General features: G+C 32.0%; 1 protein-coding gene and 1 pseudogene across 1 annotated transcript; both read left to right on the top strand.

Annotated features, from left to right (window-relative positions):
• The first annotated feature begins 3479 nt into the window (after window positions 1-3479).
• On the top strand, window positions 3480-4403 carry LOC141547530 (olfactory receptor 2G3-like; annotated as a pseudogene).
• Window positions 4404-16568: 12165 nt separating this feature from the next.
• LOC141547529 (olfactory receptor 2B8-like) lies at window positions 16569-17501 on the top strand. Its single transcript, XM_074275921.1, has one exon. The coding sequence runs from the start codon at window positions 16569-16571 to the stop codon at window positions 17499-17501; it is 933 nt and encodes a 310-aa protein (XP_074132022.1).
• Window positions 17502-22935: the final 5434 nt, after the last annotated feature.

The raw sequence follows: 22935 nt of genomic DNA, 5'->3' as shown, positions 1-22935 counted from the left end.
ACATATAGAAACTCCCACCATATCTCTGAGCTTCTGGAACTAACAGAATCATTACAGAGAAGTCTCAGTTGTTCGAATTAAGTGGTTTCAAGTTATAAAGAATTAACAATACTGGTGAAAATAGAAGAGTTACATGAGTTTACACTATTTAATAAAATAGATGATAAACCTTGGTTTTGAAATTCAACTATATATATAATATATATGTATATATACATATATATATATATAAATAATGGGACAATATGCAGATGAATAATAAGCTTGTGAATTCTTTCTTCTATTGCTCAGGGAACTGTCATGACTTTATAGCCTACAAATATAAGATTCACCTGGAAAGATAAAGCACGGATAGATTATGACCTGGGTTGGAGTGATAGGAACATCCACATTGAGAGCACAGAACCATGGAAGTATCTAAGCATGGATAATCAAGGGCTTGAAATGTTTGTGATCGTGTGATCCACATTGACATTCTTCCATACCTTGTCACTTGGGATAATTCTATCTATACTTTTTAAATATTCATTTATTGTTTGTTTATTTATTTGTGAGACAATTGAGGTCACACAATTAGTAAGGGTCAAGTGCCTAAGGTTGTATTTGAACTAAAGTCCTCCTGACTCCAAAGCAGGTGCTCTATCCACTGCCCCATCTATCTGTCCCTCTATCTATACTTTTCCATATAGCTTATATAGCAGAAAATTCACTTGCATCTGAGTTTTTCTTTTACAAATATGTCTTGCTACATTGTTATTTTGTGCATTATTTTGTTCATTTATTTATATAATCATCTATTTACTGTTTATCTATATCTATGTCTGTCTGTCTATCTATCTATCTATCTATCTATCTATCTATCTATCTATCTATCTATCTATCTATATCTATATCTCTAGCTATATATCTAATGACCTACCCAACTAGCCAATTATCTACAACAAGGGGGAAAGTTTTATTCATTTTCATTTCTCCTCTAGCATCTAGAAATGCTATTTCATAGAAGCCAAACTTCCTGATCTGAGATTTTCTTTCTGTGGGAGCTTTGTCTATTGAAGATCGCAAATTCCTCCTCATCCCTTATCTCCAATCTGACCATCTATGACTGGAAAGCTGATCTTCAGGGAATTTTCATAGCTGAATACACTATTGCTCTGCATAAAACTTTATTAGGAGTTTCTTTGAACTTAACTAGGGTAGTTTAATGATTTCCAAACTGTTTATTTTTTAACCAGACCTTTGCAATTTAGAAATACCTATCATCACTTGTGCTCTACAGGCACAGCCTTCAACATGCAAGGATATTCTTCCTACCAAGGTCAAGTTTCAGAGAATGACTTTAGTGGAGGATAATTACCATCTACATAATTCACATTTCTATAACAATTAAGACATAAGATATTTAAGTGGTGAAGAAATATTAGGAAAGGAGAGGAATGAAGGAGAATATTAGTAAGGAAATAATAAGGAAGGAAAGGATGATGGGAGAGAAGGAAGGCAAAAAAGAAGGAAGAAGGGGAGAGGAAGGAAGGAATGAAGTTGGATATAATTTAACTTTTGCTTAGTGATATTGGGGCCATGATATTAGTTATTGTGTTCCTCCATTTTATAGTGATAATTTTTGGAAATCTGCTCTTACATTATATCTTCTTTTTTCAGTTGCCATTAGAACATCAGCAACTACTTCTCAATGCTTTTACATTCACTCTCTCAATTCTCTGTATTTCATTTTATAAATTCCTGTTTCTATTCTACTGATAGATAGAAAATAGGAGAATCAAGATTGTAAGGATCTAAATGTTTTAGATAAAAAATTTACAAGTTTTTAAATGCAGAGACTGTTTAATAAGCATATTCTTGTTTATACAGTATTTTAATGTTTGCCAAATATTTTATATATCATCTCAAATATTCTTCACAACAATCTTATAAGGTAGGTATTATTGTTAGCTCTATTTTTCAGATTAGAAAATTGAAGTTAAATTATTTGCCCCAGGTCACACAGCTAGTAAATGTTTAATTTTTCAGACTGTATCAGACAGCACTCTTCTCTATTATGCTCCTTAGCAAACACTTATTTTGACTTATCCAAAAACAATACAAAAATTTAAATGCATAAATCCATACAAAATCCCCCAAAGCAAAACAGAACCTTTTTTCTTTTTTGAATAACCTCAATAAACAACAACAACAACAACAAATATTGCATCTCTCTATATATAATATATTTATTTTTCCAAACTTTTTCTTAGATCATCCTATGAGACTGCAAACTTTAAACATTAGTTGCATGGCCATTGGCAGATCATTTCATTTTTCTGAACCTCAGTTTTTTTTTTATCTTTTTAAATGTAATGATAACAATAACTACAACAATAATTTCATTGAATTTGCCTATAAAGTGTATGAATTAATATACACAGAATCCTTTAGTAACCTGAAATCCCTCTATTGATGTCATTTTTAAATTATTGTTGCTTGTGCTGTTGCTGGGAATGATAATAGAGAAGTTCCACATAATGAACAACACTGTGAATATGGAGTCAGTGAGACCAGCATCTGAAAGGAAACTAACATTTATCAGCTATAGGACCATGGACAGCTCAGCCTTGCTGAGCCTCAGGAAATACTTGTAAGTCTCACCTACTAAATTAAATGGGACTGGTGATATGAATAAATAGAAGAAGATGCCCAGCAATGAGATCAGAAATACTTATTTATTCTCACTTTACATATGATATTATTTATCTTTTCATTGATATGGCAATCTCCAAGATCTGAAACACTGCCCAGAGTTTGACAGAGTTGCTAAAAAGCCTTTTACTTATCTATTTCCTTGACTGTCAGCAAGTTTTTGTTTTGGTTCTTTATGGTTCCTGAAGAGTAAAAATGGATGTAACAATTAATAAATATCCTCAGGTTCTGGAAGAGGTACAAAGTAATAATAAGAATTCCTATCCTCAAAGACCTTATGTTCTGGTTGGAGATATAAAATAATTTCATTTTAAATTGTATATTTGGGCTAACCTCTATGAAACTTACTACAAATGATTTACTAATTTAGAGAAGGGAAAACTGAATGTGGATAAATAAACTTTTGGAAGACTTCATGAAGAAGGTAATATCTGGAAATAACCTTGAAGGATGAGCAGAAAATAGATGTGTGAGTATTCTCATCTTCTTCTTATGATGTGGTATTTTTGAATGTTAAATATATTTAATTAAATATTGATATTGGCAGTTTGCAGGAAAATACTTTATAATCTTAAAATGGGAAATAAAACTTCAAAATCTGTGCAAACTTTAAACTATATGTAGACTGCTAAAGCAAAAATTTACCTTGGTTTTTATTTTTAAGCTATCTGTCTATAATGTGCTGTGTGGGGTGTTTCCTTTTCAGACTAGGTAGGGTTGATTAATCCTTTGAATAGAAGCTACCTCTTCCTCTGAGAGATGATGATTTGGCCTGAAGAACCAGTATGGCAGAGGCAAATATTACATCTGTGACTGAATTCATTTTCCTGGGACTCTCTTCTCAACCAAGGGATCGACTCATCCTTTTTATCATGTTTTTATTCTTCTATTTATTGACAGTGCTTGGCAATCTCATCATCATCACAGTAATCCAGATTGAACCCCGTCTCCAAACACCTATGTATTTTTTCCTGACTAATCTGTCCCTCCTAGACATCTGTTACACAACAACTAATGTCCCACAAATGCTTTCCAATATGGTAGGGAAGAAAAAGACCATCTCCTTTATTGGCTGTGCAATCCAGATGTATTGCTCCCTCTCCTTTGGGATGATTGAATGTGTCCTTTTGGGGGTCATGGCATATGACAGATATGTTGCTATTTGTGCCCCATTGCACTATGTAGTCATTATGAACAAGCGCGCTTGTGCTCAAATGGTCATCATTTCCTGTACTAGCAGCTTCCTAAGTTCCATGGTAATAAATGTCCTCACCTTGAGATTGCCCTACTGTGGGCCTAATGTGCTGAACCACTTCTTTTGTGAAGTACCTGCAGTACTAAGGTTAGCATGTACAGATACATCTTTCACAGAACTGGTAGTGTTTATTTTTAGCATCCTAATTGTCTTCATTCCATTCCTTCTCATTGTGATCTCCTACGCCCGCATCCTCCTGTCAGTGCTCAGGATGCGTTCTGCATCAGGAAGGCTTAAAGCATTGTCCACCTGTGCCTCCCACCTGACTGTGGTGGTTTTGTTCTATGGGACAGCCATGTTCATGTACATGCGGCCTCAGTCCAAGTCCTCCGATCTGGAGGGAAGATCATTGCTGTTTTCTATACTATCATCACACCAATGCTCAACCCCCCTGATTTACAGCTTGAGGAACCAAGATGTGAAAGGGGCCTTGAAAAAAGTCATTAGTAAATAGAGCCTGACATAGTACATAGGGAAAGGATAAAAACTCACAAAGATTGTGGCTTGAAAATTGGTCCACATATTCATTGTGTGAGCTTAGTAAATTATTTTATCTCTTCTTAGAGAAGTCTTGCCCTTGGAGTGGTATCTAAGGGGCAAACTTAGAATTTCCCATTTCTTCTTACCTTCCTTAAGGTACCTATAGCATTACTCTGCAGTGAGGTCAAGCTTCACTTTTAATTAAATACTAAATAGCTTGAAAAAATATTATTCACCACAACTTTATAAAGTGAGCAATGCAAATACTAGTTGAGAGGATACTGAAGCACTTTAATTTTGAGTGATTTCTCCAAAATCAGAAAGTGATTGATGCACAGATTTATATATTTTTATAGATTTCATATCCTAGATTCAGGGAAAGGAAGTGATTTTCCTAGTATCCCACAGCCAGAGAGAGTCAGTATCAAATTCATGTCTGCTGAAGCTTAATCTAGTATACTTTCCACAATTGAACAGCAGCCTTTTGTGTCATTTAATTCCTAGTCCATTTCATTTGTAATATGGAGAATTACAATGGGATAATGTAAAAGTACTCTATGGAAATTTTTGTTTTGTTTTGTTTTGGTTCATTTATTATTAATTGTAGTAATTTTATTTATTTTAATACACATTGTTTTATGAATCATGTTAGGAGAGAAAAATCAGAGCAAAAGGAAAATATCATGGAAGAAATAAAAAAAAAAACATGAAAAGAACTGAATATAGAATGTGTTGTTTATCATTCAGATAATTAGATCGTTTTCTAGATGCAGGAGGAATTTTCTGTCCAAAGTCTATTGGGATTACTTCAGTTCACATTGATGCTGCCTTTCATATTTGATGATTGCACATTCTTGCTGTTATTAGGTTCAATGAGTTCCTAGTTCTGCTTGCTTCCCTCAGCATCAGTTCATATAAATATTTCTAGGATTTTCTATAATCAGCTTATTCATTATTTTCATAGCACAATAATATTCCATTAACTTCATGTATCACACTTTGTTCAGCCATTCCCCAGTTGAAGGGCATTCACTCCTTTTTTGATTCTTTGCTACCACAAAAAGAGCTGCTAAAAACATTTTTGTATATGTGGGTCCTTTTCCATCCTTTATGATTTCCTTCAGATACAGACCCAGTAATGGCACTATTGGGTCAAAGGGTATGCACAGTTTTATAACTCCTAGAATACAGTTCCAGATTGCTCTTCAGAATGATTGGATCATTTCACAACTCCACTAACAATGCATTAGTGTCCCAGTTTTCCATATCCCTTCCAACATTTATCATTATATTGTCCTGTCATCTTAGCCAATATGAAAGGTGTGAAGTGGTACCTCAGAATCGTTTTGATTTGCATGTCTCTAATCAATAGTGATTTAGAGCATTTTTTATATAATTATAAATGGTTTAAATTTCATCATCTGAAAATTGTCCTTGTCATTTGACCATTTATCAGTTGGGGAATGATGTGTATTATTATAAATTTGACAATTCCTTATATATTTTAGAAATGAGATCTTTATCAGAAATGAAAAGGATGAATTCACCATCATTGAAGATGAAATTAAATTATTTATTCAAAGCTATTTTGTTCAATCAAATAACAATAAATTTAACAATTTGAATGAAATGGACGAATAATTACAAAAATATAAATTTCCAAGATTAACAGTATATGAGATGGAATATTTAAATAGCCTTATCTTAGGAGGAAAATGAATGTCATCAGTGAGCTCCCTAATAAAAAAAATCCTCAGGAAAATATGGAATTACAAGTAAATTCTATAAAACAATCAAAGTACAATTAATTACATTAAATTATAAATGTTTTGGGAAAATAGACAAAGGAGTCCTATTAAATTCCAATTATTACATAAATATGGAGATGATACCTAAAACAGAAAGAGGTAAAATAGAGAAAGAAAACTGCATAATATTTTCTAATGAACATCAATCAAATTTTTAAAAATAAAATATTAGCAAGGAGATCGCCAAAATATATCACAAAGACCATATAGTATGACAAGGTAGGATTTACACCAGGAATGAAGAGTTGGTTCAGTATAGAAAATGATAAATATTATTAACCATGTCAGTAATAAAACCAATAGAAATAGTATGATAAACTGAATAAATACCAAAAAACTCTTTAGACAAAATACAATATCCATTCGTATTAAAAACATTGGAGAGTAATAAATAGATCTGTCCTTGAAATTATAGCTTTTTTCTAAAAATAATATCAAGCATTCTATATAATGGAGATAAAGTAGAAGCTCTCCCAATGATTTCATGGACAAGCAAGAATGCTTGTTATAATTTTTATTCAATATAAAGCTAATTTTATCAATAAGACAAGAAAAATAACTGAAAGGAATTAGAATTAATAGCAAAGAAACAAAATTGTCATTCTTTGAAGATGATATAATGTATTTTAAAGAATTCTAGAGAATTAAATTAAAATAACTTTACAAAGTTGCAGAATATGAAATAAAGCTATATGAATCAACATTCCCATATATTCTACATATTACCAAAAAAGTCCAGTAGCAAGTGATGGAAAGAAATTCCATTTACTATAACTGTAGAAAAGGGCAGGTAGGTGGTGCAGCTGATAGAGGACCAACCCTGAACTCAGGAGGACCTGAATTCAAATCTGGCCTCAGAGACTTAACACTTCCTAGCTGTGTGACCCGGGAAAAGCACTTAACCCCAATTGCCTCAGCAAATATATATATATATATATATATATATACACACACACACACACACACATATATATATACATATCATATATATGTATATATATATTTATTTATATACATATATAAAATAAATATATGTTATATATATATATATATGTATACATAAATATATAGATGTACCCTTTTTTGTCCTTTGTATCTAATCTGTTCCACTGATCTACCGTTCTATTTCTTAGCCAGTACCAAATGGTTTTGGTGACTGCTGCTATCTTTTCAATCATTTATAAATGTTCAGAAAGTATACTAATAGATAGGCATTTTGCATGTGTGTATATGCACACACATGTGCCCATATGCACACATATACATTCATACATAACCATGTGCATGTGTTTATATGTGTATGTACATGCACACATAATGGTCAAGAAGACAGCAAAACCTGAGTTCATATCTCAGACTTTTCCTAGCTGTATGACTCTGAACAACTGTTTGCTTCTGTTTCCTCAAGTGTAAAAAAAGGGATATCAATAGCACCTCTCACATAGCATTGTGAGGAGTAAATGAGATAACTTCAAAGTACTTAGTACAATGTCTGGCCCATATTAGGTACTTAATAAATACTAATTTTCTTTTTCTCATTTCTATGTATAAGCAATCATTAATTTATTATTATATGTATTTAATCTTGGTATTAAAATATGCAAGTATAAAATTTTGCATTTTAAATTAGAAAAGTATAAACAGAGAGAGGGAAGAGAAACTGGTGTACCAGTTATAACCATGTATTTTCATTTCTCTCTCTTGCTTCATTATGCATTGTACATATATATATATATGTATGGTATATACATATATGTTTATATGTATACATTAAATACACACATATAGAAGTATATATGTATATACATTCATAATTGGGACAACTTTATAATCAGATAGAAATAGCAGCTTATTGTGTGAGACGATTATTACATATGTGTGTATATGTATGTATATGCATATATATATACACACAATACTTTTCCATTCTTTCACATAATACATATATGGATAGATACACGATTAAATTCTTTCCTAGCACTGATAAGTCATGTCCAGTTGTCTATACAAGAAGTATAGGTTTAATGCATGAGAGGCTTAGAAAAATAAGAAAAGAAATAACCAGTTAGTAAATAAGAGATTGATATGGTTAAGAATTGGTTCGACCACATCTTAGTGCCACAGAGAAAATTACTCTAGTGTTTAAATATAATGTATCCAAATTTTATTATGTACTGACCACCAGTGAATATTTTGAAATTGATTCCCTGACAAAAATCAGAGATTTAAATCCAATAGAATTATAATTAATATAATTATTTTTTTTTCTGAAAGACCAAGAAAATGGAATGTCAGACAGTAATGTCAATCTCCACAAAAGAGGTCAATAAGGTATCTAATAGTATATTACCTTCTAAGCATTGAACTATATGATATATATTTTTATTTATTCACTTTATAGTAATGCTCTGTGTATACAGGTATTTATGTAAGGAGAGAAGTAGAGCTAGCTTGCTAGCTATAATATGTATTTGTCTTTCCTATTATTGAAAATTACTCTTTGTGAATAGGGATTGATTAATTCTTTGGCTCTTATTCCCAGAAGGTAGCATAGCACCTTGCATACTGTAGCAATTGAATAACTTCTTGATGATTGATTGAATACTGAGTAGACTATGAGACCACTCAGGTTGACACATGCCAGTTACAGTTTCTGCAGCTCATTAGGCTAAATAATTTGGGACAAATCATAGCAGTCACAATAAGAGGAGATTAGTAAAACAGTCATGAAACAATATTAAATGTAAAAGAAAAACAGGGGGGGGCAGTCCCCACAGCAAGACCTCAGTAGTCATTAGAGATTAATTGTTGGCCTGGGACGTTATCCCTCAAGAATCTAAGCATGCAGGTGGAGCTGGCTCCTAAAGTGATGAATTTTGACTTGTTCAGGGATTTAACTCTGCTGGTCATATATGTAAAACATGCAAGATAACATAAAGTCTCAAGTTTGAAATGTGATTTTTAAGGGATGATAATTCCATTCATCTTACTCTTGGGTATTTTGGGAAATGCACATTCACATACAAAAATGCTCAAGCTTACACTCACTTATACACATATACATGCACATATTTTCAAAACGTTGCCATTTTGTCCATTTTATATCAGATGAGCTTTGCTACGTGGATGCTTCCAGAATGGACAGGTAAAGCCCTTACCTTTTTCCTCAGGACTATCTTTTAATTGTAAGACTAGTTTACCTTCAGCACCAAAACAAAAAACAAACAAAAAGACAAACAAACAAACAAAAAAGTAAAATTGAACCAATTAAATTATTTTAAATTAAATTAAATTAAACTATTTTGTTGTTGAAGTTGTTTTTATTTTCTCCCTTCATTGGATGAACTGCTTTTTTGGATGCCACTGAAATTGCCACATGATACTCTTTGGTAAAAGTAATATTTCAATGACTTTATGTATCTTATGAATTAAATTTGGGATATGTCCCTGGCCTAAGACTAGCTAAAAATCATAAGCTTAGGTTTAGGATGAGATAGATATTATCTTTCAGTATATTCTTTTGTTCCAACCTTGGATTCTCAAGTTCTCTTTCTCTATACCCTCAATCTAAACCATATGAAGGCTAATGAAAAATGATAGGAAAAAAATTCACTTGAATTCAGTGTGGGAACAATATATTGGTCAGGTGAGGATGTTTTCACTGGAGTACTTTACTTTCCACATATTTTGAACCTGTGTTTGTCACTTAAGACTTTATGCAAACTATTTATAAAGGATCTCCTCAATTTGATAGAATCTTTGCTAAACAAAGTATTTCAACATTTTTTGTGTCTCATACCTCTTTAGTAATTCAAGTAGTTTATGGCAGTCTTCCAAAAATAGTGTTTATAATAATCGCATAGGAAATCATTATCTTGAAATACTGTGATCAAAGTGATCAAAAAAAAAAAAAAAATCCCAGGTCCTTTGGTTAAAATTGTTGACCAAGCTCTAAGATCTCAGGGCTAAGTCTCTCTGGTAAGTGTTTATAATTGATTATTGTTTTTTTGAGGGGTTTTAGTACAAATATATTTGTATAAAAGTTATCCTCTTCCTTCTACCTTCATATACTGTTAGAACGGCATCTTCATAAAGGCAAATCTGTGCCTTGTTTTTTCCCTCAGTATCTCAAATAAGGCTTTATTTATGATAGACAATTAGCAAGTCAAAGTTAAAAATGCACTCAAAGAATAAAAAATTAGTAGTATCATAAGAGAGGACAGCATTAATTTTAAAAGGCTTGAATTTGAAATTGGCATTTTTTGGGTACAAATCATTCTTTTTTACTATTTGTGTTATTGACAAGTTATATTTCTTGGTTTTCTGATTAGTAACAAAAAGACACTAGAACAAGATATCTCCAAAATCTCTGACAGTTTTACATCTATTATATAATGATCTCCCTCCTTGGCATATTTGTATTTGAACTTAGGAAAATTCTTTACCCTAAAGCAGGAGGGGTGATCTTCAGCTAGTGCTAGCTAAGAAATTATTTGCATAACCAACTGCAGGTGATGATAAGCTGAAATCTAGGTAGAACAACTTCCTACTGCTTGAGTTCTATAAATTGATAATTTTGTATGACCCCTGAATGATGTTATAAATGCCCAAATAGTGTTTGTCAGAAAAAGTTTTCCCACTCCTACTCTAAATAAATGAAAGAAGTGCTGGTGGAATTTCTAGGTATCATCAATGGACTAGTTAGATGGAAAGCTTTGTGGTATGTTGTAGGGTGACATTTACAATTCCAATAGCATCTTAACATATAAGCTTTTGGTATTCTATCCTGGCAAAAAAAATGAACCCTAATTCATGCTTATAACTCTCCACCCCTTCTATACTCTATGTAAAAGTGCAATCTTGGGCCATATTTTAGGAGAAATTCTGATTAGTTAGAACAAGGGTTCTTAACTTGAGTTCCATAACTCCCCAAATGGTCTGATTAGATATCAGGGGCTCTATTCACTTTTTAAATAAATATATTTTAACAACTCTTTAAATATTATTGACTTGCATGGTAATCATATGTATATTATCTTATTTTTCTGAAATGGGACTCACAGGCTTCATCAGACTTTTAAAAGGGATCATGGTACCAAAAAGTGATTAAAAACACCCACACTATGAAGAGGAAAGTAACTAGATTGGTGAGATGACTAGAAATGGTGCCTTATAAGAACTGACAAAAGAACTAGGGATTTTTGGTACAGGAAAAAATAAAAGGAAGACATGATATCTGAAATTTACCTTGAAATATATGAGTGACTGATTAAAGGGAAAGACATTAAACTTTTTTCCATTTGATCCTAAAGGATAATACCAGAACTTGGTGAGATTAACGAAAAAGCCTATTTCAAAACAAACCTTTGCCATCTCTCAACCCTTCAATATATTTAGCCCATTTTATGTTTCAATTTCTTGTATCATAATGGAATGTTTCTGGCTAAATGAGTATCCATTATCATTGATTCTGATTCAGAAAAAAAAAATCATTAAGTTTATCTAATTTCTCCTAGATATTTTAAGGAAGAGTTAACTGATAACCAGTGGGTGACTTTTCTGAGGTTACACAGTAGTTAATTAAAGAGCTGAGACTTCAATCCACTATTTGGAACTTTAAGTCTGATATTCTTTCCATTATTCTAGGTTTAATATTTTGATCACCTAAGCCATTTGCATAAATCAAACAAATATGGAGCAGTTTAGAAGTGATTTGCCCTTTTCTCCTGACCTGCCTTCCATTTCTCCTTTCCTCACATTCTTAACTTCTGACTACCTTAGATTCAATTTAGAATAACAAACATTTAAAAATCCTCTTATATTGTACATGGTATTTTGCTAGGTGCTGAGAATTAAAAAAAAAAAAAAAAGATTAAAAAGGAAAAGCTCACATCATTTCATTCTATTCCATATGTCTATGTCTTAAAAATTGTCCTCTGAGCTTATGAAAATACTGTTTGTCATAAGTTAAAATGGGATATAAGGACAAAAAATGTCTAGAACAAGAGCTTTGATAAATAACAAAAGAAAATATTACTTTCATCTTTTAGCAATAGAACTGTGATGAGTAAAGGCTCCAATGAGAAGATAGCACCTGAACTAGTCCTAGAGGGGAAAAAAAGGAAAGAAATATTTCTAAAGTCAGAGTTGAAAAGAAAATGTGATTTGGCCTTTAGAGACAGCTTATACAATGCAAGAAGGGAAATGGGCAAAGATTAAGGATCAGTTAACATTTCTATTTTGGCTGAAATTTATAGTGGATGAAGAGAAAGAATGTGTAATTAATGTGAAAATGTAAGTTGCAGAGAGCAGGCAGAAAGTCTTGAAATGATTGAGGAGTTTTCATTTTATCCTAATCATTAAGGAACCACCAGTTTTTTGTACTAGGTGGTGACATGGTCAGATCTATGTCTTAGTAAGATTATTTTTGCAGCTGAAATACAAAGTATAGAAAATAGAATGGATAGCAGAAAAAGAAAACAGAAAGATGAGTTAAAAGGTAGGAAGGAAAATGTCAATTTATTTCTATTTTAAGTGGATGTGATAATAGACTTCGTGTTTAAGGGAGGAAACTTATACTATATCTGCTGGGCAGGAATAGACAACATGATATAAAATCCCTCCATACCTCTGAGCTTCTGACACTAAAAGAATCATTACAGAGAAGTCTCACTTGTTTGAATCAAGTGATTTCAAGTTATGGAGAATGAACAATGCTGGTGAAAATAGTTAATTTTTACTATTTAAAATATATGATACACCTTCGTTTTGAAATTGAACTGTGATTATATATGTGTGTATATATATATACATATATATATATGTGTATATATATACACACATATATATATATATATGTGTGTATGTGTGTGTGTATGTGTGTATGTGTGTGTGATAATATAACATAAATGGAAAAATATGCTGATGTATTATAAACTTGTGAATTCTGTCTTCTATAGCTCAGGAAACTTAAGGTCATGATGTTATAGACTACAAATATAAGACTGATCTGGAAAGATAAATCATGGTTAGATTATGATCTGGGTTGAGGTGATAAGAGTACCCTCACTGAGATCACAGATTCATAAGAGTATCATATATATATATATATATATATATATATATATATATATATATATATATATATATATATATATATATATATATATATATATATATATATGGATATATAGATTAAGGACTTGAAATATTTGTGATTTTGTGATTCACATGGAAATTCTTCCTTACCTTCTTACTGGGGTGATTCTATCTATACTTTTAAAGTATTAATTCATTGTTTGTTCATTTATTTATTTCTGAGGTAATTGGGGTTAAGCAACTTATTCAGGGTCACACAAGTAGTAAAGATTAAGTGACAGTGATTGAATTTGAATTCAGGTCCTCCTGACTCCAGGGCAGGTACTCTGTCCATTACACCATCTAGCTGCTCCTCTATCTATAGTTTTCCATTTCCTTATTTAGCAGATCAGTTGTATCTGAGTATTTTTTTTCACAAATGTGTCTTGTTACATTATTATTTTTTGTAAATTGTTTTCATGCATTTATTTATATAGCCATCGATTTACTCTTTATCTATCTATATATCTCTATATCTATCTACCTACCCACCCACCTATCTATTCATCTGTTTATTCATTTCTCTAGTTATATAGCAGGAGTAAAAATGTTATTCATCTTCATTTCTCCTTTATCACCTAGAAAAGGCAATTTCGCAGAAATCACATTTCCCAAGTCCAAGATTGGATTTCTGTTGGAGCTTTGTCCATTGATGAAGATCAGAGATACCACCTCATCCTCAATCTCCAACCTAAATCCTTATGAATGGGGAAGTGGTCTTCAGGGCATTTTCAGAGATGAATAACCTATTGCCTAGAATCAAACCTGATTAGACATTTCTTTGAATTTAGCTAGTGTAGCTCAAAGATTTGCAAACTGTTACCAATCCTTTGTAGTTTAGAAGTATTTATCATCACTTGTGCTCCATAGGCACAGCCTTCAACATGTAAGGATGTTCTTCCTTACCAAGGTCAAATTTCAGATGATGAATTTAGTGGGGAGTTGTTACCATCTATATAATTTCCATTTCTACACAATTAAGATATAAAATATGTAAGTGGATAATAAGTATTAGGGAAGGAGAGGAATGAAGGAGGACAGGAAGAAGAAAAAACAAGTAAGGAAAGTAAAAAAGAAGGAAGAAGGGAAGAGGGAGGAAGGAATGAAGCTGAATATAATTTAACTTTTATTTAACATTGGGGTCATTATGAATATCAATTATTGGGTTTCTCCATATTATAGTGATATTTCTTGAATATTTGTTTTTACATACAAATCTCTTCTTTTCAATTTTCCATTAGAGCATCAGCAACTACTTAGTGTTTTTGTATTCACCCTCTCAATTCTCTGTATTCACTTTTATAAATTCCTGTTTCTATTCTGTTGATAGAGGGGAAACACAAGAATCAAGATTGTAAGGCCCTAATTTTTTTAGAATTAGAAAATTGCATGTGTTTAACTGACGTTATTTCAATTATTCTTCAAAACAATCTTATGAGGTAAGTGGTGTTGTTAGCTTTATTTTTCACATGAGAAAGCTGAAGGTAAATTATTTTCCCCAGGTCACATAGCTGGTAAATGTCTACGTAATGATTTGAACTAAACTATTCCTGACTGTAAGTCCAACACTCGGTTCATCGTGCTCCTTAGCAAATACTTATTTTGATTTATCTAAAAATAAAACAAAACAAAAAACTAAAAGCCCCATAAAACCATACTAAAAAAACAAAACCAAAATAACCTTTTTTACTTTTTTGACTAACATAACTTAAAAACAACTACAAGTAAAAAAGGCATCTATATATAATTATAATATATATTAATATATTATATATTATTTATAAATTATTTAAAAATATGATATATATTAAATAATAATATAAAATTAATTGTTACAAATTTTTTCTTAGCTCATCTTATGAGACTGCATATTTCAAAAATTAGTTGAATGATCATTAGCAGATGATTTCATTTTTTTCTGACCCTCAGTATTTTTATCTTTTAAAATACAATAACAATAAATAAACTATATACCTCAATGGGTTTTTTTCTGTGAGGTATATGAATTAATATACACAGAATGCTTTAGTAACTTGGAAGCCCTCTGTTGATGTTATTTTTAAATTGTTGCTTATGCTGTTGCTGGGGATGATGATAGAGAAGTTCCACATAATGAATAGCATGCTGAATATGGAATCAGAGAGACCAATGGACCTGAATGTAAACTGACATTTATCAGCTGTAGGACCATGGATAGCTCAAACTTGCTGAACCTCAAATACTCTTTTAAGTTTCACTTAATAAATTAAATGAGACTAATGATATGCATTGAGGAAGATGCCCCAGCAATGAGATCATAGTCCTTATATGTTCTCACTTTATACATGATGTTATTTATCTGTTCATTGGCATGGCAGTTTTCAAGATCAGAAACACTGCCCAGTTTGACAGAACTGCTAAAAGCCCTTTATTAATCTATTTCCTTGACAGTCAGTAAGTTTTTATTTTGGTTCTTTGTTGTTCTTACAGACTAAAAGTAGAGGCATCAATTAATCCATATGTATTCTCAGGTTCTGGGAGAGATACAAAAGAATGATAATAATTCTTGTTCTCAAAGACCTTCTGTTCTGATTGGAGAGATAAACTAATTTCATTTTATACTAACTTATATTGTTCATTGTTTCACTTGATTTAAACTTTACAAGACAAATGATTTAATAATTTAGAGAAGGGGAAACTGAATATGGATAAATATACTTTTGGAAGGCTTCATGGAGGATGGGTGATCTAAAAATAACCTTGTAGGATGGGCAAAAAATAGATATGTGGGGTATTCTCATCTCATTTCTTATGATGTAGTATTTTTGAATGTTAAATATATATACATATAGATCTATATGTATACATATACATATAGATCTATATGTATATATATGTGTGTGTATATATATATATATATATATATATATATATATATATATATATATATATATAATTAAATATTGATGTTGGCAGTTGGACAGGAAAACACTTTCCTAATCCTAAAATGGGAAATACAACCGCAAATCTGTGCAAACTTTAAATTCTATGTAAACTGCTAGAGCGAATGTTTACCTTGGTTTTTATTTTTTAATTATCTGTCTATAATGTGCTGTGTGGGGTGTTTCCTTTTCAGACTAGGTAGGGTTGATTAATCCTTTGAACAGAAGCTACCTCTTCCTCTGAAAGATGATGATTTGGCCTGAAGAACCAGTATGGCAGAGGCAAATATTACATCTGTGACTGAATTCATTTTCCTGGGACTCTCTTCTCAACCAAGGGATCGACTCATCCTTTTCATCATGTTTTTATTCTTCTATTTATTGACAGTGCTTGGCAATCTCATCATCATCACAGTAATCCAGATTGAACCCCGTCTCCAAACACCTATGTATTTTTTCCTGACTAATCTGTCCTTCCTAGACATCTGTTACACTACAACTAATGTCCCACAAATGCTTTCCAATATGGTAGGGAAGAAAAAGACCATCTCCTTTATTGGCTGTGCAATCCAGATGTATTGCTCCCTCTCCTTTGGGATGATTGAATGTGTCCTTTTGGGGGTCATGGCATATGACAGATATGTTGCTATTTGTGCCCCATTGCATTATACAGTCATTATGAACAAGCGCACTTGTGCTCAAATGGTCATCATTTCCTGTACTAGCAGCTTCCTAAGTTCCATGGTGATAAATGTCCTCACCTTGAGATTGCCCTACTGTGGGCCTAATGTGCTGAACCACTTCTTTTGTGAAGTGCCCTCAGTACTAAGGTTAGCATGTACAGATACATCTTTCACAGAGTTGGTAGTATTCATCTTTAGCATTATAATTGTCTTCATCCCATTCCTTCTCATTGTGATCTCCTACGCCCGCATCCTCCTGTCAGTTCTCAGGATGCGTTCTGCATCAGGAAGGCTTAAAGCATTGTCCACCTGTGCCTCCCACCTGACTGTGGTGGCTTTGTTTTATGGGACGGCCATCTTCATGTACATGCGGCCTCAGTCCAAGTCCTCCCGGTCTGGAGGGAAGATCATTGCTGTTTTCTACACTATCATCACACCAATGCTCAATCCCCTGATTTACAGCTTGAGGAACCAAGATGTGAAAGGAGCCTTGAAAAAAGCCATAAGCAAAAACAGAGCCTAGCATAGGGACAGGATAAAAAGTCAAAGATTGTGGCTTGAATATTGGTTCGCAATTCATTGTGTGAGCTTAGTAAATTATTTCATCTCTTCTTGGGAATGTCCTGCCCTTGGAATGGTATCTAAGCGGAAAACTTAGAATTTTTCATTCCTTCCTGTAATGTCCAGGCTAGCTCTCTGGGGGGCCTCAGGATCCGTCAGAGTCAGGATCAGTCAAATTCCTTGGTCTTGAGGAGGAGAAGTGAAGGAAGCAGACAAGCTGCCACGTGGCTCATCAGAGATAGATCCTGGACTCTGGACTCTAGAGCCTAAAGTCTTCCCTGTAGAGCACACTGTGGCAGAGAGAGTCTGACCCTCTCCCCCAGCCTTATAATCCTTGCCTACTATTACCTCACCATAACACATTCAGCAGGTGCCAATCATGAGGAGAGCAATCACATCACCATATCATCTTATATGTTTATAGAACCATTATCTCACATTGAGTAGGTACTTAGCTTTAAGTACTCTGCTGTCTTAGATTCAAGTACACCTTTTTAGAGTTCCAGCCCTTTGCAATCATCCCAGCTCTCTCTACCTTCTGAATGAGAAAAGATTACATTCTCATCCTAAAAGGTACCTATAGCATTACTCTGAAGTAAGCTCAAGTGTCACCTTTAATTAAATACTAAATAGCTTGGGAAAATATGTTATTCACTATTTTATGAAGTGAGCAATGTTGAGAGGATACTGAAGCATTTAGATTTTGAGTTTTTCTCCAACACTGGAAAGTGATTCATAAACAGATTCATGTTTTTATATATGAGGTATTTTAGATTCAGTAAAAGAAAGTGATTTTTCTGGGATCACACAGCCAGAGAGGGTCAGTATCAAACTCAGATATGTTGATACTTAATCCACAATAAAACAGCGGTCTCTTGTGTCATTTAATTCCTATTCATTTCATTTGGAATATAGAGAATTACCATGGGATAGTGAAAAGGTACTCTATGATAAGAGTCAGGAGACTTGAGTTTGATATCTGTCCCTGATTCTAATTTGTTGTATGACAAAATAAAACATTTCACTGTTCTGTGCCTCAGTTTTTCCATCTTTAAAATGAGGAGCACAATGCTTCATTACCTATTCCACAGCAATGTTGACAGTAAAACTTTGTAAACATCAAACTACAATATAAACCTAAATTGAACTTCTTTTGTTTTAAATATAGGCAGAAATTTCCTTGATGGAAGGGATTATTTTGTCTATGTCGGCATTCTAAAATCTTTTGAAGTGTTATAGCCCAATAATGGCTTAATAAATGCTTGTTGAGTTGGATTAAATTTTTCTTTGTTGCGTATTTTAAGAATTCCTAGTTAGATATAAATTAAAATGTAAATGATGACTTCTGATATCCTTTTTAATTCAGAGATTTTATCCTTTTTTCTGAGCCATAATTTCCTGAAAGAACAAATAAGAGTAGCTAGAGTATCTTTAATTTTTTCTGACTCAAAACCCATGTAATTTTGTGAAATGTGTTAATATAAAGCTTGTTTTTAGTCATTATCCAGTTGATAATGGTGAATGTATAGAAACAGGTAATTTTCAGATGAAGAAAATAAAAACATTTCCGGTCATATGAAAAAAAAATATCAAAATCACTATTGATCAGAGAAATGCAAATTAAGACAACTCTTAGATACTATTGCACACTTCAAATTGAGTAAGATGAGAGGAAAAGATAAATGTTGTAGAAGATGTGGGAAAACTGTGACATTAATGCATTATTAGTGGAGTTGTGAACTGATTCAAATATTTTGCAGAGCAATTTGGAAGTATATTCAAAAGGCTATAAATCTGTAAATACCCTTTGACCTAGAAATGTCTTTTTGGACCTGTATCCTGAAGAGATCATTAAAAAAGCAAAAGGACCTACAATGTACAAAAATGTTTGTAGCAGTCCTTTTTTATAGTGGCAAAGAATTGGAAATGGAGTGGATGCTCATCAGTTGGGAAATGGCTGAATAAATTATGGTATGTGAATATTATGGAATATTATTGATTTATGAGAAATGATCAACAGAAGTGAAGTGAGCAGAACCAAGAGAACAAAGCAACAAGATTATATGATGATCAATTCTGATGGATGTGACTCTTTTCAATAGTGAGGTGATTCAGACCAATTGCAATAGTTTTGGAATGAAGAGAACCATTTGCACCCAGAGAGAGGACTAGGGGAACTGAATATGAATCACAACATAGTATTTTCACTTTTTGGTGGTGTTTTTTTGCTTGTATTTTGTTTTCGTTCTCATTTCTTCCCCTTTTTGATCTGATTTTTCTTGTGCAGCATGGTAATTGTGAAACTATGTATAGAAGAATTGCACATGTTTAAACTTATATTGGATTTCTTGCCTTCTAGAAGAGGGGGTACAGGGAAGGAAGGCAGAAACATTTGTAATACAAGATTTTTCATGAGTGAATGTTGAAAACTATGCATATATTTTGAAAATAAAAAGATTTATAAAAAATAAATAAACTAAAATCTAAAAACAAGGCAATGATTATCACAATGATTTTAGAAAGACCTGAAGTTCAGAAAGACTTTCTTTCTGAACTGATATTAAGTGAAGTGAATAGAACCAAGAAAACATTGTATACAGCAACAAAACAATTGTGGTGATCAGTCTGATGGACATGGCTATTTTTAACAATGAGGTGATTCAGGCCAGTTCCAATTGTCTTGTGATGGAGAGAGTCATCTGCATCCAGAAAGAGGACTGTTGGGACTGACTATGGATCACAGCATTTTGTTGTTGTTTGCTTGATTTTTGTTTTCTTTCTCATTTTTTTCCTTTTTGATCTGTTTTTTTTTTTCTTGTGTAGCATGATAAATGTGGAAATATGTGTTGAAGAATTTTACATAACTGCATAAAATGTAAAATTTAATTAGAGAAATGACACTGGAGCTCCATGTACTCCCCTAAAGGTGAATCATTCTATTTTGTAGCACAGAATTAGAGAGTGTAGAGGTGTAATAACAGGGAGAAGAGAAGGGTAATACAAATAGGAAGGTGTTGTGTATAAAGTTGATGGTGAAATTATGAGTCTATCAGACTCACAGCAAGAAGTGAAGCTTCAAGAGAAAGTACATTTTGCTAAAAGGCAGCAGAGACAATAAATACACAAACATGATGTACCAAATGATATAGCATCCATAATTTTAAAGGAAAATTTAAATAAATTATAGGAAAAACTGTACATCAAAACAATAATAATAGAAGACCTTAAACTTGCACCTTTCAGAAATATATATTGAAATAATAATAAACTAGAAATAAGTTAAACTAATGAATAGAGTTTTACAAAAGTTAACTATAATTGCCCTCTGGAGAAAACTGAATGTGAATAGAAAGGAATATACTTTTTTTTTTCTAGCAGTAGATGGGGGTATTCACAATACTTGACCGTAAATTAGAGCATAAAAAAACTCACAGTCAAATATAGGAAAGCAGAAATATTAAATGCACCTTTTCCAGATCATAATGTAAAAAAATAATACATTCAATAGAAGACCATGGAAAAATAAATAAAAAACTATCAGAAACAAAATAGTCTAATGCTAAAAAATGAGTGAGTCAAAGAACAAATCAAAGAAACAAGAAATTATTCCATTATAAAGAATGATAACAATGAGAAAATCTCCCAAAGTTCATGTGATGCCTCCAAAGCAATTGGTCTTTAAAAGACCAATATTATTGAAAAAGAGAAAGAGTAAATCAATGTATTGGACATGCAACAAAGCAAATATAGAAAAAGAATTAATTAAAAATCTCCAATTAAGCATCAAATTTAAAATCTTAAAAAGTCAAAAGAGAAATTAATTAAAGTGAAAGAAAAGTATTGAATGAGCAAATAAAATCAGCACATGGTTTTATGAAGAAACATCAACAGAATAGGAAAAAAAAAACTATTGGTTACTTTGATTAAAAACAATACCAAATCACCAGATTCATAAATGAAAAGGGTGAATTCACCATCAATGAAGATGAAATTAAATTATTTATTTAGAGATATTTTGTTCAATTAAATAACAATAAATTTAACAAAGTGAATTAAATGGATGAATAATTACAAAAAAAATGAATTTCTCAGATTAACAGAAGATGAAATAGAATACGTAAAAAGCCTTATCTTAAGGGTAAAATGAACAAGTCATCAATGAGCTTCCTAATAAAAAAATCCCCTGGAAAATATGGGAATTACAAGCATATTCTATAAAACAATGAAAGAATAATTAATTCCCCTAAAATATAAATATTTTGGGAAAAAAGAAGTCCTAACAAATTCCATTTATTACATAAATATGGTACTGATACGTAAAATAGGAAGAGCCAAAATAGATAAAGATAACTAAATATTTTTTTCTAATGAACATCAATCAAATTTTTAAAAATTAGCAAGGATATTTCTGAAATATACCACAAAGACCATATAATATGACTAGGCAGGATTTATACCAGGAATGTAGAGCTGGTTTAGTATAGAAAATTGATAAACATTATTAACCATATCAGTATCAAAACTAAGAGAAATAGTATTATCTCAATAGATGCAGAAAAATCTTTAGAAAAAATAAACAATCCATTTGTATAAAAAAACATTAGAGAATACAGTAATAAATTGATCTTTCTTTGAAATTATAAATAGTTTCTAAAACTATCAGCAAGCTATATCTATAAGGGAGATAAACTAAAAGTTCTCCAAGTGATTTCTGGGATTTCTTGTTATCATTTTTAATCAAAAATAATGTTATCTATATCAACAAGACAAGACAAATAAATGAAAGAAATTATATAGATAACAAAGAAACAAAACTATCACCTTGCAGATAATTTAATGTATTTTTAAAGAATTCTATGGAATCTCTCAGACTTGTGGAGGAGGAAGGAATTCGCGACCAAAGAAGAACTAGAGATCATTATTGATCACAAAATAGAAAATTTTGATTATATCAAATTAAAAAGCTTTGTACAAACAAAACTAATGCAAACAAGATTAGAAGGGAATTAACAGACTGGGAAAACATTTTTATAGTTAAAGGTTCTGATAAAGGCCTCATCTCCAAAATATACAGACAATTGACTTTGATTTATAAGAAATCAAGCCATTTTTCAATTGAGAAATGGTCAAAGGATATGAACAGACTATTTTCAGATGAAGATATTGAAACTATTTCCACTCATATGAAAGAGTGTTCCAAATCACTATTGATCAGAGAAATGCAAATTAAGACAACTCTGAGATACACACCTGTCAGATTGGCTAAGATAACAGGAAAAAATAATGATGAATGTTGGAGAAGATGTGGTAAAACTGGGACACTGATGCTTTGTTGGTGGAGTTGTGAACAAATCCAACCATTCTGGAGAGCAATCTGGAATTATGCCCCAAAAGTT

The sequence above is a fragment of the Sminthopsis crassicaudata genome, chromosome 6 (genome assembly GCF_048593235.1).
Source record: "Sminthopsis crassicaudata isolate SCR6 chromosome 6, ASM4859323v1, whole genome shotgun sequence".
In the NCBI taxonomy this organism is placed as follows: domain Eukaryota; kingdom Metazoa; phylum Chordata; class Mammalia; order Dasyuromorphia; family Dasyuridae; genus Sminthopsis; species Sminthopsis crassicaudata.
This window is presented reverse-complemented; position numbering and strand designations above follow the sequence as displayed.

Excerpts from the sequence above, each read along its gene's own strand:
- LOC141547529 (XM_074275921.1), top strand. The coding sequence starts at position 16,569 with ATGGCAGAGGCAAATATTACATCTGTGACTGAATTCATTTTCCTGGGA.